At 40.6% G+C, this 17,848-nt stretch overlaps 1 protein-coding gene across 12 annotated transcripts in view; it reads right to left on the minus strand.

The window, feature by feature from the left end:
• The window catches only part of SRPK2 (SRSF protein kinase 2), a 213,917-nt gene that overhangs the window by 192,590 nt on the left and 3,479 nt on the right, over positions 1 to 17,848 (minus strand). For 2 of the 12 annotated variants that reach the window (XM_072965197.1, XM_072965190.1), the window contains exons 1-2: positions 15,452 to 15,698; positions 14,840 to 14,894 (exon numbers count right to left, since the gene is read on the minus strand). The exons of 2 other annotated variants lie outside the window; for them this stretch is intronic. In XM_072965197.1, coding sequence (XP_072821298.1) covers positions 14,840 to 14,894; positions 15,452 to 15,481 — 85 coding nt within the window. In that variant the 5' untranslated portion in view covers positions 15,482 to 15,698. Of the gene's footprint in view, positions 1 to 14,839; positions 14,895 to 14,982; positions 15,131 to 15,451; positions 15,707 to 17,848 lie in introns of those variants that run through there. 8 more of the 12 variants (XM_072965203.1, XM_072965199.1, XM_072965193.1 and 5 more) reach the window with 7 other exon arrangements.

The raw sequence follows: 17,848 nt of genomic DNA on the forward strand, positions 1-17,848 counted from the left end.
ATGTGTCCGGCACTTGGCATGGTGCCTAATACGCAGTGAAGGTTCAGTAAACATTCACTGTTACTAATCTTATTTCTTTAATCTACCCTTCATTAGCAGCTTGCCCCAGACACTAAAATTCCCAATTCTCTGTAGGGAGCACCAGCATCCCCTCTAAGTTGACCAGTTGCTTTTTTTACTGGTCTTCACTGACTTTACTTACTCCCCTGCTTTATCTAAAATTTATCTAAAACCATCTCCCCTCCTTTGGCTTCCAGAGAATGAGTAACATGGTTCTCTTTTAGTCTCTGCTACTGTTGCTACTCCTCCCCATGTCCCTTCAAAAGGTATGTTATCCTCAAAGCTCTCTCCCTTCATTCTCATAGCCTCTATCCAACCTTTCTGCAGATGCTCTCTGACTCCGAAATGCATCACAGCCTCTACCTCTCATCTGAATCACAGATCCCAATTTCCGCACTTAACCACCTCACCTGAATGTCTCACAAGTATCTCAAACTCAATAAAATCTGCATTTTTTGCCTCTCTCCTTACTCCTGACTTTTTTTTCCCTTCTTGCCACATCCAACCCTGCTTCTCCTCCTGTGTTCATTAACAGACCAAAATCTGTGAAGTCAGAGGCTGAGATGTCCAATGTCATATTAAAACCTTCCCCCTCCTACTTTCAATAAATGTCTGAGACACTGTGCTGGGTGCCAGGGATACATGGAGCTCAGTCTAGCATGCTTCTAAAATCAACTGTCAAGTCCTAAGGATTCCACCTGTACAGACTCACATATCCATCTCCTCCTTTCCATTCCTACATCACCCCATCCCCTCACACCTGGACCTCTGTGATAATATGCTTACATTTCTCTCTTCAGTCTCTGCCCTCCACCCCAATCCATCCTTCAGAGAGCTGCCCCTTATCTTTCTCAAGCACGTGATCATGCTAATCAGTTCCTCAAAAATCTGCAATGGTTTCCCACTGCTTACAGAGAAAGTCAAAATTCCCAAACATTACCCTGACAGTGCTTCATGATTTTTCCACTCAAATCACCTTCTACATACTGCAGTACACTCTATAGGTACCCTGAGACATTTAGGTCATCTCACTCTCTCACTAACACTCACACCTGTTTACCAGCTGTTCACTCAGAATGTCATGGCCTCTATGAAAATTCCCTTGTTTAGTCATCAGAATTAACAGCTCCTATCTTTATTCCACACAGCACAATGCTTGTACCTCTATTTGCTATTAATCCCTCTACTTTCTATCACTGTTAGTTGCTTACTTGCCTGTCTCTCTGAGTCAGCCATAAATCTCTGGCTGCCATTAATTAACTAAGCAATCTTGGGTAAGTTATTGCATTATCTAAGGTTCAATTTTCTCATCACTATAACAAAAGGGTTAGATTAACAAACTTCGCCAACTCCGAAGTTCCATAGGGATGTCTTATTTATCTTTGAAAAGGGCAATACAGCACAGCTGTAAGCTTGGACTTGGTAGTCAGACAGGTGGTTCTGAATTCCAGCGCTACAACCTCCCAGCTCTCAACAATGAGCCTGCTGCTTAACATTTCTGTCCCTCAGTTCCTCATCTGTAAAATGAGAATAGTTATCTGTTAGAATTCTTCCAGTGTTTTATTATCTTGTAACAACTTTAGTCAGACATAATTCACAAATCATACAATTCACTCATATAAGTATACAACTCAGTGACTTCTGATATATTCAGTTGTATAACCATCACAATTTTAGAATCTTTTCATCACCCCAAAAAGAAACTCATATCTACCAACAATCACCCCACTTTCCCATCCCCACAGGACCCCAGCCCTAGGGTACTACTAGTGACTCTACTTTCCATCTCTATGGGTTTGCCTATGTTTTTAACTTTTTTTTCCAAACATTTTTTTTAACTCTGTGATTTTATTTATTTTTGGCGGGGGGGGGGGGAGGTAATTAGGTTTACTTATTTATTTTTAGAGAAGTACTGGGGATTGAACCCAGGATTTCATGCATGCTAAGCATGAGCTCTACCACTTGAGCTATATCCTCCCCCAGGTTTGCCTATTCAAACATTTCCTATCAATGGAATAATATAATACGTGGTCATTCATGACTGGCTTCTTTCAATTTGCAAGATGTTTTTAAGGTATATTTCTGTTGTATATAACAGGACTTCATTTTATTGCTAAATAATATTCCATTGTGTGGATACACTACATTTTGTTCATTCATACCTCAGCTGATGGACATCTGAGTTGTTTCCACCTGGCCATTATGAATAATGCTACTCTTTCAACTTTAAGTAATAGAAAATCCAACTCAAACTGGCTTGAACAAACAACTAAAGGTCTAGTTAGGTAGCATTCACTTCAGACATGGACTTCAGACATCAGGACTGTTTCTTTCCACCTCCTGGCTATGTTCTCTTCTCTGCTCATTTTCGGGATCTTCCTGTGACAAAATGGCCACTCCACATTCTCTTATAGTCAAGCCAATAGGAGAGAGCAAAAGCCCCTTCCATATTCTCATGCAAAAGCCCAGGGTTTATTTAGCTCAGTGGGGGGTGAGGGGGGCTCACTGTGACTCATGAGTGCAAAGCGCTAACTGAAATGGGCTGTGTTCCATCCTTGGGAAATGGGAGAGGTACCCAAAGAATGTGAACCAAAAACAGGTAAGAGATAATCCCCACACAAAATGAATGCCCCTTTCCAGTAGGATAAATGGATTCTGAACACCTAAAAAGTTTAAAAGCCCAATTTTTAAAAATAAATATATTTTAAATAAACAAACATATAACAACCAATTTAAGGTTGTTGTGAGACTTAAATATAATGAATGCATATTAAGCTTTTGGAAGAATGCTTAACACGCAGTACCTGCTTAATAAATGTCAGCTGCTTTATTAGCTATTATGAACCACATGATAGCTGCTGAGATCTGACATTTAAGGAAAAAAGCCAATTCTATACAGCTCAATGCCATGTATATTCAGTTTAAACTTAAGGCATGTTTAATTTTATGCCCATATTTGCTCTTTTTTTGGAAAATTTTATGCAAATATTCCATATTTACTCTTCCACAGTGAAATCTAAGACCGCATCTGTATCAAACAGAAGAGATATTGTAAATTGACTATACTTCAATAAATAGTGTGTGTGTGTAAAGAAAAAAAAACAGAAGTGATGAAGCTTGTTTTCAAATTTTTTTAAACTTTAGGTTATAGAGTCAAGGATCTCTACTCTCAGAATTTCTGTGGTCTTGCAGAAAATATGAGAGGCAAAGTATGGGAAAGGGAAGTCTCTGAGATTGGTAGTCTACAAAGCATTTCCTATCCTAACAACAATACATATTATGGTTCAGGCCTGACATCCACCTTAATCCTTTAATAGCCAAAGTTCTCAACTCAGTCTATCAAGAATTCTTTTCATGGGAAAACATCACTTTGATTTCTTAATATAAGCTAACAGGAAGCTACAATTCCCTTAACAAAAAGTAATTTTCCAATCTTGACCAAAGTAGATTTATCTCATTAGACAAAGAACACCAAATGTTTATTTCCCTCTTGAACTCGGCTGAAACATGATTAAAAAATAAATGTTAAAAACTACTAGTGAGATCACCCATGTCTTTTATCACATGTCTTAGTCTCATCCCTGTCCCCTAATTCCAGTTTCAAATTATAGACCTAGACAAGAGATCGCTTGCTATGAACAATGAATATCCCCTTCATGACTTCTAGATCTGATGATAATTCTGTTGGTCTAATTCACTTTAAGGACTACACTTAGACAACGTATCTCCTTATCATTAACTTTTAGGAGTTATTATTGAGAAAAATATTTAAACTGGCCAAAATAGGTAAACATATGTTCATGTTTAGATGCTTAAGAAAATTTTATCGTAATTCCATAGCTTTCCTTTTTTCCGATTATAAAAATTCCTAAAATACAACTGAAACACCATAAAATAACTAATAGCTGCCACTTACTGAGCATTTGTTGTGTGCCACACAGAGGATACACATTATCTTATTCAACCCTCACATTTACTCTCTGAAAAGTATTAGCTCTATTTCAGGATGAAAAAACTGAGACTTAGAAAAATTAATTTATCCAACACCACTGAGAAACGAGATGCCTTCAAAACTTGAACCTAGTCAGCTGCCTCTGAAAGCAATATCAGCCTCAGTAAAAAATACTCAAAGGTTAACCAGATTTGGGGACACGGGAAACTATCGCTTCTTCTCTGGTGAGTTGGGGAAGTCAGACAAGCTTTGCCTACACAAAGTAATAGGATTCAGACTTTAAGAGTCAAGTTACAAAACCTAGGGTCCTCTAAAAGGCAAACGTATCCTCAAGTGGCCTGAACTTACCGCAAAGACATTGCAGGTAGTAGGCAGGAGCGGAGCGAAGGGGGAGAGGAGGGCAGTTCTGTTATTACTGTTATACCTGCAGGGTGCTGGTTGCTACATAAAGGATATTGAAAGGCTCAACTTTGTAGCTACTGAAAAATAAAACCATGTTTTTAAAGCTAAGACAAAAAACACAGTTACATCTTTTTTTTTTAACTGTCTTACTGTATACTAAAGCTTTCTACATAAAGCAGCTTCTATCCCACTCGTATTATGTATGCACATGATAAAATCGTCCAGGCCTGTATGACTTAAGAGTGGTCTCCATTCAAAGAGAATATATTTTTCCTTTTTTTGACAGTGAAGGAAGGAATTAAAAAATAAGGTTCTTGTAATCATCTCTCTTTGGGTGCTAAAAGCTTTACCTTCTTTATTAGTCCCAGAATGGCTTGTCTTTCTGCAGACTAAATGGTAGCTTTAAAGACCATCGAACTGGAATCCAGGAATCTAAACCAGCACCCTAAACTGGCTCAGGAACTAACAGATAAGTAACCTTAATCAAGCAACTGCTTCTTCTGGCCCCCTCAGTGCTCCTTCACTGAAACTTCTCCACTGAAAGAGAAAGGGAGGAAAAGCGAAGGCCTGAAAAATGTTAAGCTCTGTTCCAAGAAGCTGCCTTTGAGAGAACAACAGCAGATAAGACAAAGGACAGGTGGTTGGGACCAAGCTCTCACCAGCCAATTCTCCCAGAATAGAGCCACTTTTTCCGCTTTACATATAATAGAGTTCCTCCCAAAATTTTCTTTAAAAAGCATTCTGCTACTACAGAGTACAAGTGAAAAACCCTTGTCCAGGTGCTCTCTAAAATCTGACACTCCACTGCTTTCAGAGCCACAGTCTTATACAGTACACTAAGCCTGTGAAAGACATAATCAATTTTACATTAATGCTGCAAATTCACGTTCAGTTTCATCCTATCTTAGGATAAACATATCATGTGTGCCCCCCTCCAAGAAAAACCATTCCATGGGATACTCTAGGAATAAAAATAATCAATCGGATACAATTGCCTGTGTAACTGGTGGCGATAACTGGCTGACCACAAAAAGCGCAGGAACAACCTGTGTTCCCTGGACGCCAGAAGCAATGATAGCACCTCGTGACCAAAGGGAGCACCAAAGTACCAGAGTCCCAAAAGACAGGAATCACTTCTGAGTGGATTGTCCATCTTATCTCTTCCACATTTCAATTACACTTCTGCTTCCTGGGGTTACAGAAGTACCCCTAGCTGGAGTCTTTCTTTACTCCTCCCACCCTGCCGAGTAAACCTGTGCAGTTTGCACAACTGTCCAGGGGCACACCTACTACGCACAGGTATCACAGAGGACATGGCACCCACACTCTATGCTTAGCTAAGGTGAGTTAACAGTCTTGTGTGTCACACAGCCAAGTTTAAAGCATTCAACAGTCCCACCCAGATGCTCCCTCTTGTCTTATCCTTTTAGGCTCCACATTCTAAGACCCTAACTTGAGAATTATAATGCCTGAAAATACTGACATTAAGAACCTGTCCAAGAGATAGCTGAAACAAGTGTACTCTGGAAATGACAGACCAATTATTAACTTTAAACTTATTAGCAAAACAATTTGACTATAAAGATACTGAATTCAAGTATCAGGGACAAAACATTACATATACATTTTGTAGGATTTATCCCATAAGGCTAAAAACTCAGCATAAAGTATCATATATGCCCAAATATAAGCCATATTTGGATATTACCCAAAAAAATCCCTCAAAAAAGCGTAGTTTCCTTAGATTCTAGTCCTTACAAAGCCTATACAATGAAAGACTGCTCTCCCAGGTATCTTATTTTTAACATAATAAGGCAAAAAAAAAACAACAACAACTTCATGACAAGAGGAAATGAACAATCAAGATTACAGTAATGCTAGGCTTGATGGCAGAGGGTAACAGATCATTCCTAGAAGAGCCTGGCTCAGACCAGTCTTGGTCAGACTAAGAGAGGGGAGGAGGGATGAAAACTCTTCACAGACGACTGATGGGGGGAACTGTGTGAAATCACCATAATCAATACTATTTTGGGAGGCTTAGAGACATCAACCCAAATAAAATCAATTTAAAAAGAGGCAAGTAATTTCAACACATTTTTGGAATTATTCCTTGGAGTATGATCTTAATGCTGTACACAAGCCTTTTTAAAAAAAAAACTGCTCTAAAAAAGCAAGTCAATCATTAAATTGTGATAGCAAATGTAACTCTAAAGAATGAAAGATGGAAAAAAAAGGTCTCAGTGTTTTGCAAACAGTTCAGTATACTTGGATAAAATATCCAGTGACAGTATCAGGAATGATGCATTTCAGTTTGGACTGAAATAAGTATGTGCTCCCTCTATACTACCTTCAAAGTTTTTCTGTAAATTTAAGTTGTTCTAAAAACTAAAGTTTACAAAGAGGTCAGATTTGTGGTCACCAGAAGCATGGGGTGGGGAGAGGGGAGACTGGACAATGGTCAAAGGTACAAACTTCTAGTTATAAGATAAATAAGTACTACGGATATAATGTAACAACATTACAATGACTGTAGTTAATACTGCTGTATGACAGACAAGAAAGTTGTTAACAGAGTAGATTATAAGAGCTCTCATCATAAGGAGAAATTTTTTCTTTCTATTTTATCTACATGACATGATAGGTGTTAACTAAACCTATAGTGGTAATCATTTCACCATATATAAATCAAACTATCACACTGTACACCTTAAACTTATGCAAAGATGTATGTCAATTATTTCTCAATAAATCTAGGAGGGAAAGCCTTTTTAAAATATGTATTATATGCCCTGGAAAGCTATTAACTGAATCAAAAAGGGTTTTTAACATATTTCTTTAGAAAACCTTTTTATTTTTATAATCAGACAAAACAGAGAAGACATTAGTCAATCTCCATAAACAATTACTCGGATTCTACAATTTCAAGACTTTGATAACTTTTTTCAGCTTTATTGGGGCATAAGTGATAAAACTGTATGTATTCAAAGTGTACAACTTAATGACTTGACATACATATCTTTGTGAAATCATCACCACAGTCAGGTTAATTAACACATCCACACCTCACACAGTTGCCATTTTTGTGTGTGTGGTTACTCAAAGCATTTCTAGGGCTGGAGGTATAGCTCAGTGGAAGAGTCCATGCTTGGGATGTCCTGGGTTCAATCCCCAGTGCCTCTGTTAAGTGGGGAAAAAGGTGCTCTAATGATAACAGTCACTGATGTTGCAAATGTGAAATGTCTGAATAAAACTGCTTCATGACACACTAGTGGAAAAGAGGTATTTCTAAATCAAAGCATAATTTTACTTGTGGATTTAAATGTGTATGCAATTAAGAAATTAAATATCTTAAGCAAACATTTGACTATTCCATCCATATCTCTAAAATTTACATATTCAAGTTATATAAAATTTAAACTTTTTATTGGGGAATTAGGGGACTAACAACCAAGGCTGTCTTATATTCAAGTACATAAGATACCTTACAATACAAATTCAATCTAAAATATTCCCTTGGAGACATACACAACAAATAGGGCATCCCCACCAAAACAAAGGGAAGAGAGAAAAAAGTCTCTGGTTAATGGCTATCCACAGAAATGGTGGACACACCATCCAATTTTTTTTTAATGGGCAGAAGACAAAACAGGAAATTGAAATGACCAGTAAACATATCAGAAGATGTTCAACACCATCACCCAGGAAAACGCAAATTAAAAGCACAATGAGGTATCTATCAATATATACCCAGAATAGCTATAATTAAAAAGAATGATACTATCATGTATGGAAAAGACGTGGAGCAACTGAAACTTCATACATTCTGCTGTGAGTGTAAAACAGTTCAATCAAAACTGTATCATAATAAAACTGGGAGAAAATATCTCTGCAATTATGACTAAGACTAACATATACCTCTCTTCTGTAACCTAGAAATCCCACTGCGAGGGCATATCCCCAAGAGAAATGAGAGCAAATGTCCACAAAGGACATGAACGAGAAAGCTTATAGCTGCTTTATTCATAATGTCTAAAAAATGATGGAAAAAAATACTCATCAAAAGAAGACTAGACAACTAAACTATGATAGTACATTCATTCGACGGAATACTACAAAGCAGTAACAATAAACTAACGGTACAACCGGCACCTGCAACAACTCAGACAAATCTCACAGGTATTATGTTGAGTAAAAGAAGTCAGACACAAGAGTATATACCATACTATTTTACTTACATGAAGGTCAGAAACAGGTAAAACTTAACAATAATGACAGATATCAGCAAAGTGGTTACCCCTGGGAGGCAGGGTATAGACTAGGGAGAGGTCTGAGGAACTGCACAGGCTATTGGAATGGTCTGTATTTTGATCTGGGTGGTGGCTACAAGGATGTCAATACATGTAAAAATCATCAAGCTGGACACTTGAGATTAGTACACTTTACTACTTTACTGCATGCATATGAATGTATATAGGCTACAAATCAGTTATTTTTAAACAAAAATATGCATAAGCACACTGTAATTAACAGTAATGTATTACATACTTGGAAGTTAAGAGAGGAGTTTACATGTTACCACCTCACACACAAAAAAAAGGTAATTTTGTGAGAGGATGGAGGTATTCACTAACCTTAATGTGGTAATCATTTCACAATATACACATGTACTAAATCATCATGTTGTATACCTTAAACTTACAAGTTATATGGCAATAGTAACTCAATAAAACTGGGAAAAACTATATACAAGTAAAAAGATAAAACACCAAATGTTTATAAACATATACTATGTAACTCAATTTTTAAAAAAACAAAAATAAGTACAAGTAAAAAGATATTTCACCAAAATAACAGGTGGAGCTACAACTGATATTTTTAAACTGTTTTGTACTGTCCGAATTTTCCACCATGACCCTACTACTTTTACATTTAAAATGAAGCTATCTCATTAAAACAACAGTAAAGCTAAAATCAAACAAGGTCTCTTCCTAAAGCCTTCCCTTAACAGTTAAAGCACCACTGTACCTAAATCTTCCAGTGCTCACCACAGTTCTGAAATGGGTCTGCTGGGCAGGTAATCTCTCCTACTTGCCAGTTAGTACAGGGCTTTATTTACTTCATTCTTCCTAGCATTCAACACATCGTCCAGCTCTAGGTATCTGCTTCATGTATGTTTGCTGTTTTGAACAGCATCACTGGCAAGCAAAAATGATTGTTAAATAATCTATATAACAAAGTAATAAGTCATAAGTGATTACCTTCCATGGGAGGGATTCCAAAGTCATGGGCTTCTGAGTTTGAGTTTATGCTACAGGGAAGGGTTGAGGCTTACCTAATAAACATATAAATTTGTACAACAGCATTCCTAAATTGTCTCACCTATAATTTACTAACCCAGTGCCACCAATCCCATGGCTATCATTTCCTGCAGCAGTCAGAACTCACACATATTGTAAGAAAATGGATAAGCAATAAACTACAAGATCCACCTGCCAAACAGAAAGTCACGGGCCCATAGAATTAAGAATCCAGTCACTAACAGCATGCATTCAGATCACAGATATCTGTGCAGAAGAAAAAGACACACAGGAAAAGAGACAGATAGACACTAAGAAACCAAGTTGCTACCTTCCTGGAATATCAAAATACAAACATAAGTCCTCCAGTAATCATACCCTTGGGTATTTACCCTACAGAAATGGAAACATGTTTACATAAAAATCTGTACAGGAATGTTCAGCAGCATTACATGTAAGAATCAAAAACTAGAAACTATTGAAATGTCCTTCAACAGATGAATGAATAATGGATAAACTGCTGGACAGTTACATAGTGAAAGACCACTCAGCCGTAGTAAAGAGTAAGTTACTGAAGCACACAACAACAGGGATAAGTCCCAAGGGCACTATGCTGCCTGAAAAAAAGTAAATCTCAAAAGGTTACATACTATATAATTTCATTTATACAACATTCACAAAGTGGCAAAATTACAATGATGGAGAATAGTGCTTACCAGGGGTTATTAAAAGTTGTAACAAAAAGGAGTTTCTTTTTGATGATGAAACAGTTCTGCATCCTAATCCTGGTGATAATTTTACAAGTGATAACATTTGACAGAACTACACACATACACACAGTGCACCTAAAAACTGGTAAACATGAGTTAATAGTATTGTGCCAAAGTCAATTTCCTGGTTTTGACAATCTTCTATGGTTATGTAAGATATCAGCACTGGAGAAAGCTGGATAAAGGACACACAGGGAACTCTACCATTTTTGCAGCTTCTTGTGAGTCATAATATTTCAACATAAAAAGTTTTAATTTTAAAAAAAGGAGTTAAAAAATGATTTATAGCCAAAAAGTGTAAAGAACCCAAATGTCTATCAATGAATGAATAGATAACAAAAACGCAGTATATCAACACAATGAAATGTTACTTGTCGATATAAAGGAATGAAGTACCAATACATACTACAACATGGATGAACCTTGAAAGCATTATGCTAAGTGAAAGATAATCAGACAGAAAACCTTATATTGTATGAACCCATTCATATGAAATATCCAGAATAGGTAAGTTTATAAAAACAGAAAATAAATTAGTGATCACTGGGGGCATGGGAAAATGGGGAGTAACTGCTAAACAAGTATGAGGTTTCTTTTGGGGGTTCTGGAATTAGGTAACAGTTGCATAACTTTGTGAATATACTTTAAAAACAGCAAATTACACATTTTAAAAAATTAAGTTTTTAAAAAATAAATTTTATAGCATGTGAATTATGTCTCAAAAAAAAGTTACATGTCAAGAAAAACATCAGGGGAGAGGGTACAGCTCAAGCGGTAGAGCGCATGCCTAGCATGCCTGAGGTCCTGGGTTCAATCCCCAGCACCTCCACTGAAGAATCAAATAAATAAATAAATAAATCTAATTACCTCCCCCCTGTAAAAAATTTTCAAAAAAGAAAGAAAAAGAAAAAAATCAATACCTTAAAAAAAAAACTTTAAAAAGCTGTATACATATGCACATGCTCCAAAGCAAAAATCTACCCCATTCCATGTGATTTAGCTAATTCTCAAGATTTATGATTGATACTGTAGTCCTTCCCTCACAAAACAGCACAATTAATAATCAGCAAACTAAACCCACTGGAACAATCTGACAAGCTAACAACCTCGGCTAAGTAAAGAAATCTTAACCTTATTTTGATAACTACAAATTCTGGAGTTTTAAAAAAGTAGCCTATATTATAGAAACTGACTCAATTCATAAAAGCTCACAGAATTTAACTGAATTAAAATGAATGAAGTGCCACTTGCATATACAAGCAGACAATAATGAAAGTAGATCATATTACATTAAGCCAGGCCCACGTAGTCACATAATTCAAGTTTGCCAGTCATGATATTAATACAGTTTAAAATTAGATCTATTACTCCCTTTCCTCCTCTGGAGAATTAATCAAAAGCAAAAACACGGCATCAGGAGACTGAATACTGGTCCAAACTAAACGAACTGTGTGACCTTATCCTCTGTCACAGCTGTCTGTAAAACGCAGAATACCTCAGAGACTACCAGTCTCCTATAGTCCTCTACCACTTCTCCCCAGCGCCACTCCATGCACCCTAAGCCAAGTCACCATGGTTTCCAGAGTACTACGGAAGGCCAGCTCTTAGTTTCTACTTCTCCCCTGCCCTACACAATCCATTCTTAACTTTGAAACTCTTTTTAAAGCAGGAATCAGATCCTACCACTTTCACTGTATGCCTCCCAATGGCCTAATAGACGAGGCCCCACCCATTCTGACTCCTCCCCCCTCACCATCCTCTTGGGTAGCACTCTACCCAACCTGACCTTTAGGTTCCTCCAACATACCGAGGGGCCAACATTCCTCCCCAGGGCCTTAGCACACTCCCATCTCCTCCTTATTCTAACTTCTGTTCAAATGTTACCTCCTCAGAGAGGTGAGTGTGGACTGGTCCCCGCCTGTCTAGATTCAACTTAATAGCTGGACACATTACTTATTCAGCTGTGCCTCCGTTTCCTCATCTGTAAAATGGTGATAGCAACAGTGCCTAATTCATACTTCTCACAAGGGATAAACGCATGTAAAGCAAGCAACAAAGTGACCGGCAGTTTTCAAACGTCATCTATCACTATACTTAAGGAAACCCAACTTCATTTTCTCCCTATCCCTTAGCACCACCTGGAATGGTCTTCCTTTTATCCACTTTAGGGTTTCCCTAAACCCCTACAGAATGTAAGGTTCAAGAGGAGCTGTGTTTGTCTCGTTCAAAGGTCTACTATCATTTCCTAGGAAAGGCATGTAAATACTTGTTAAATATATGAATAAATCAACCACATCAGACTTTCCTTTAATATTGTCTTGAGTCAAAGAATTAAGTGAAAAATGACTGCCTTAATCAAAGTTATGTAATGCAGCTGGTCTCTTCCTGATACTTGCAGTATGATCAGTTCATTTAGTCACTGGCTAAGGGGTTTCCCCCTCAAATCCAGTCACATAACTACAGAAGACACAGAAAAAAAACGTGACAGATTAATCTTTAAGAGTAAAGGGTGAAAACTGTGAGTATACGCTAAGTCTTTATAAACATACAACATAAATCCAAACTGCAACACACCAAAAAAAGGCCCTTAGCCATTAGGAAAGTCACACCCTGAGACAGGAAAATACGAAACACGCATTGACTGACTTAACTGTTTTCCTACATGAATCTATCTATATAAAAAAAAATTTATTTGTATTTACGTATTTCCATCTACATACACACACACAGAGCCATCCCCAAAACTAGGGGCATGCTTTTTCAACTCCTTTTAACTTCTCTAAACAAAATGGGCTATGTGGGAATAAATGCTTCGTATTTAAAGTTGTGATCAAAACCCAATACTCAGGATCCTGAACATTACAGTTCTCCTTTCTTATGGGCTAAACTTCCTTCCTTCACCAAAGGAAATCCCAAATACAAGGTTCTGATTGCTAGCACTTTTAGAGCATCTAAAACTACCAAATACCCATTGCAATGTAATGTTTTAAGAATCCAATATTCAATTTTTATCCACCAATTCCTCAAGTTCCTAATAAGCACTTTTCTTTCACTTTTTTTAAGGAACGCATTACTATGTTGGTATCAACATTTCGTGAAATCCTTTTCTTTCAAGTTATATTCCAGTTTGAATGAACAAAACCTATCATGATACGTCACATTAGGAGTGATTTAGGCAGTTTTCACAGACGCCACCAATAGGTATGAAATTCGCTAGGCAGAGACCAAGACGAATAGGAAGGGCGAAAGCCTAGGAATGCTGCAGGCTAGTCCCCCAAAGAAATGCTTCGTGATTTTATTTAAAGATGATTACGGACTATCCCCACAGTATTAAATACACAACTGAGTATTTTCTTGCTCAAAGGTAAGAGTGAAGCCACAAATCTAGGCGTAAAGATGTTGAACGCTGGTAGTCTTCAAAATTAGGAAAGAAAGGGAAAGGAGAGACGCGGCGGCGCTCTGCGGTCTTGGAGCAGCTCTCCAGGAAAGGCTTCCCGGGCTTCGGCCGCTCCCACTCCGGTCCGCGGCCAGGCTGGAGGTGGCTGGCTGCTGGCACGTTTTAAATATCACCACCCTATTCATCGACTCCCCGGCACAATGAGGGGCTGGGCAGCCGCGCCTGGGACCGCCCGCGCACACGCCCACCGGTCCCGCGCCGCCCGAGACCCGGGCGCAGCCGCCGCGCAACGAAGTCACGCTCGGCCCGGGCAGAAAGTTTCGGGGGGGAAAAAAAAAACACAAGCGCCGAAACGCACGGGTCTTGGAGCTGAACTCGCGCCAGGAACACGCCCGAAGCAAACCACTTGACAACTAACTCGAATTTTCAGCAGAAAAGGCCGATAGGCGGGGGCCGGGGAGGAAGAAGAGGACGGACGGACGGACACACACACACACACTCACTCTTGCACACCCGGCTCCTCTTCCTCTAGGGCCCCGGAGCCCAGGTGGGAGAGACGCCGCAGCCTCACAGCCCGCACGCAGCGCGGCCGGGCCGGGGCCGGGGCCGGGGCTGCGGACGCCAGCGCCCCTCCCAGGAAGGCCCAAGACCCCTGGGCCGGCTCGGCGCCCAGGGGAGCGTGCGCACGCCCGGCGCCTCCACGCCAGCCCGCCCCCGACGGCCGCGGCGACTGGGGGCCCAGGGACGCTCGGTCGGCCAGCCGCGGGCCCGCGCCGCCCCTCCCCCAGCCGCCCCTCCCCCCGGGCCGCCCGCGGGGCGCGCTGGAGGCGAGCGCCGGCGTCCCGGGGGATAAGCCCGCCCGCCGGCCCCGGGAATGCGGGCAACTTTCCCCTGCGCGGTCACGGGCTACCCTCGACTGGGCGCGGGCGGGGGCCCGGGAACTACCGCAGCGTGGACTCACTTTTTCGCGTGTTTCTCTCTTTTCGGCCTCCGCTTTCGGGCCTGAATGGCCAGCACTGAGGAAAGAGAAGACACACATTAACGGTCGGCAGGCCGGCCTGCGGGGCCGCGTGGCGTGGAGGAGGGGACGCGCGGGCCACTCACCTTTCCGGGAGCTCATCCTGACACGGCGGAAGAGGGGCAAGGGGCTTCGCCGTGACGGCGGCGGCAGTGGCCGAGCCCAGCTGCAGCCTCCACTCGCTCCGCCGGCCGGGAGGAGGCGGGAACCGCGCCTGCGCCGCCGCCGCAGCCGCCGCCGCTCCCGCTGGGGGCCCGGCAAAACCCACCCCCGGCCGGCCCCGCCCCCGCCTCGCCCCGCCCCCACCCGCCCGGTGGGGTCGGGACCCCTGCGCCGGCCCCTCCCGCGCGCCCCGCACCCACCCGCCTGACCCACCTGTGCGGAAGTGGCCCCCACCAAGACCACCGCCACTCCCACCCACGCCTCCCCCCGCCCTAGCCCGTGGCCGGGGCCTCTGCCTCCTGAGCCCCCGCGGCTGGCCCAGGCCTCCCGCCCCTCCCCGGCACGCGGCCCACACGACCCTCCCTCTCCAGCCACAGCCTCTCCCCTACCCACCCCGGCCGGTCGCGCCGCTCGCGTCTCCATGCGCCCTTCCTTGGGCAGCGCCTCCGCCGGTCTCACACCACCTCTCCTCGCGCGGCCTCTTCTCCCCCTTTGCTCCTCTACATCCTTGCATCCCCATGAGCGCCGCTTTCTCCTCTCCGGCGGGTGTGGAAAGGGCACAGGACCAAGAGCTGGGAAACCTGGGTCCTTCACTAGCAGTGTGACCTTGGAAAAGTCATCTTATCTCTCACCTTTATCTATCCCGAAGGCTTGCTTGAGTGCAATGGAGGAAAAGATGCAAATAGCATGGAAAGTAGGATCGAGCTTCTGCAGGTGAATTAAACCCCAGTTCAATAAATACCACGTGCATAACAATCAAACACAACTACCCACCAAGGTGTTAGTTCTCCACTTTACAATGAGGAACCCAAGTCCTAAAGAGATTAAACAGTTTACTCACAGCTATGATTCAAAATTAGCTGACTCCAAATTCCATGTGTCATGCTTCTTAATCAAGTTGATAAACAAAATAACTGTAGTGCTCCCTTGTTAAGTAATTATCATATTTTTGAAAGATATTCATCCTGACCACTTACTCTCTCATCTGTAATCTTAACTGGTCCCAGTAGCTAGTCTAAGGATACTTAAACACACCCCCTACCCCTCACCCCAGAACAGCGCTGCTTGAACTTGAAGAGCTTTCTACTTTCTCAATTTTCTATTTTCAAAAATATCAAACCTATAGAAAAGTTATGAGAAAAATACAGTGAACACCCATATTAACCCATATTCACCAATTTTCAACATTTCACTACATTCACTTTCTGTGTGCGTGTGTATGGGTTTGTTGTTTTATGACAGTCATTTGAGCTTTTTGCATACCTTGTTACTCCTTACCCCTAAATATTTCAGTAAGTATCTACTAAGAACAAAGATACTCTCCTACGTTACTCATAATTCCATTATCACGCCAGGAAAATTTAATATTATAATAATATCTATAATACCTTGGCTACATTCAAATTTTCAAGATGTCCTTTTTAGCTGACTTTTTTCTCAACCTAGGATCGTGCTGTCCATTTAACTGTCATGTATTTTTAAGCTCCTTTAGTCTAAAATAACCCCTAGTATTGTTCTTTTATAACATTCAGTTTTTTAAAGAATTCAGTTCTGCCATTTGCAGAATGTTCCTTAGTTTGTATTCATCTGTTTCCTATTAGATTCAAGTTAAATAATTTTGTCAGGTACACTGTGTAGATATGTGTCCATCTTACTATGTTGCATCAAGAAGGCTAAGTACTATTATTGGTGGTGTTACATGTAATCATTTCTGCATGGTAAAGGTACCTTTTTTTCCTTCGTATTTCAAAAGCGGTCTGTGTAAAAAACGGGCAAAAGACAGTTCTCCAAAGAAGATATCCAAATGGCCAATGGGTACATGAAACGATGCTCAGCATCACAAGAGAAATGCAAAGCAAAACCACAATGAGATATCACTTCTCACCTACTAGGATGACTATAATATTTTTTAATGAAAGTAAGTGTTGGTGAGGATATAGAGACATGGTAATACTCATACATTGCTACTGGAAATGTAAAATGGTGCAATCACTGTGGAAGACAGCCCTCAAAATGCTAAACATAGAATTATCAGCAGTCACTCTTGGGTATATATCCAAAAGAAATGAAAACAAGTACTCAAATAAATCTCTGTACATATATGTTCACAGCATCACTAATCACAGTAGCCAAAAGGTTAGAAACAACCAACTATCCACCAGTGTATGAATGGATAAACTGTGGTATAGAATACAATGAACCATTTTTTCAGCCATAAAAAGGAATGAAACACTGGTAGATGCTACAACATGGATTAACCTCAAAATACTGTGCCGAGTTACAGAAACCAGAAACAAAAAGTCATATATTGTACAATTCCATTTATATGAAACATCCAGAATAAGCCAATCCACAGAAAGCAGACTGGTGGTGGCCAAAGCTGGGCGGGGGCGGGGGGCATGAGTAGCAACTGCTTAAGAAGTAAGGGGTTTTATTTTGTAAAGATGAAAATGTTTTGCTAGAGGTGGTGGTGGCACAACACTGTAAACGTACTAAATGCCACTGAATTATTCTAAAATGATTAACATGTTAGGTGAATTTTACAGCAATTAAAAAAAAAATAATAATTGGTGGGGTAATTCCTTGAGACTGTGTGAGTATCCTTCCCCAAGAATCCTTCACTCCATGGGCTAGCATCCATCCATGATGCTTGCTTGAATTAACTAATACAGTGGTTGGAGAATAATGATATTATAATCCTGTCCTTCCATATGTTCCAACTATGTCATTTAGGTGACATTCTTTTGTAAGAAAGAGCTTTCACTTCTCCTGCCACCGCTTTGTTTTCAT

This window comes from Vicugna pacos, chromosome 7 (assembly GCF_048564905.1).
Source record: "Vicugna pacos chromosome 7, VicPac4, whole genome shotgun sequence".
NCBI lineage: Eukaryota > Metazoa > Chordata > Mammalia > Artiodactyla > Camelidae > Vicugna > Vicugna pacos.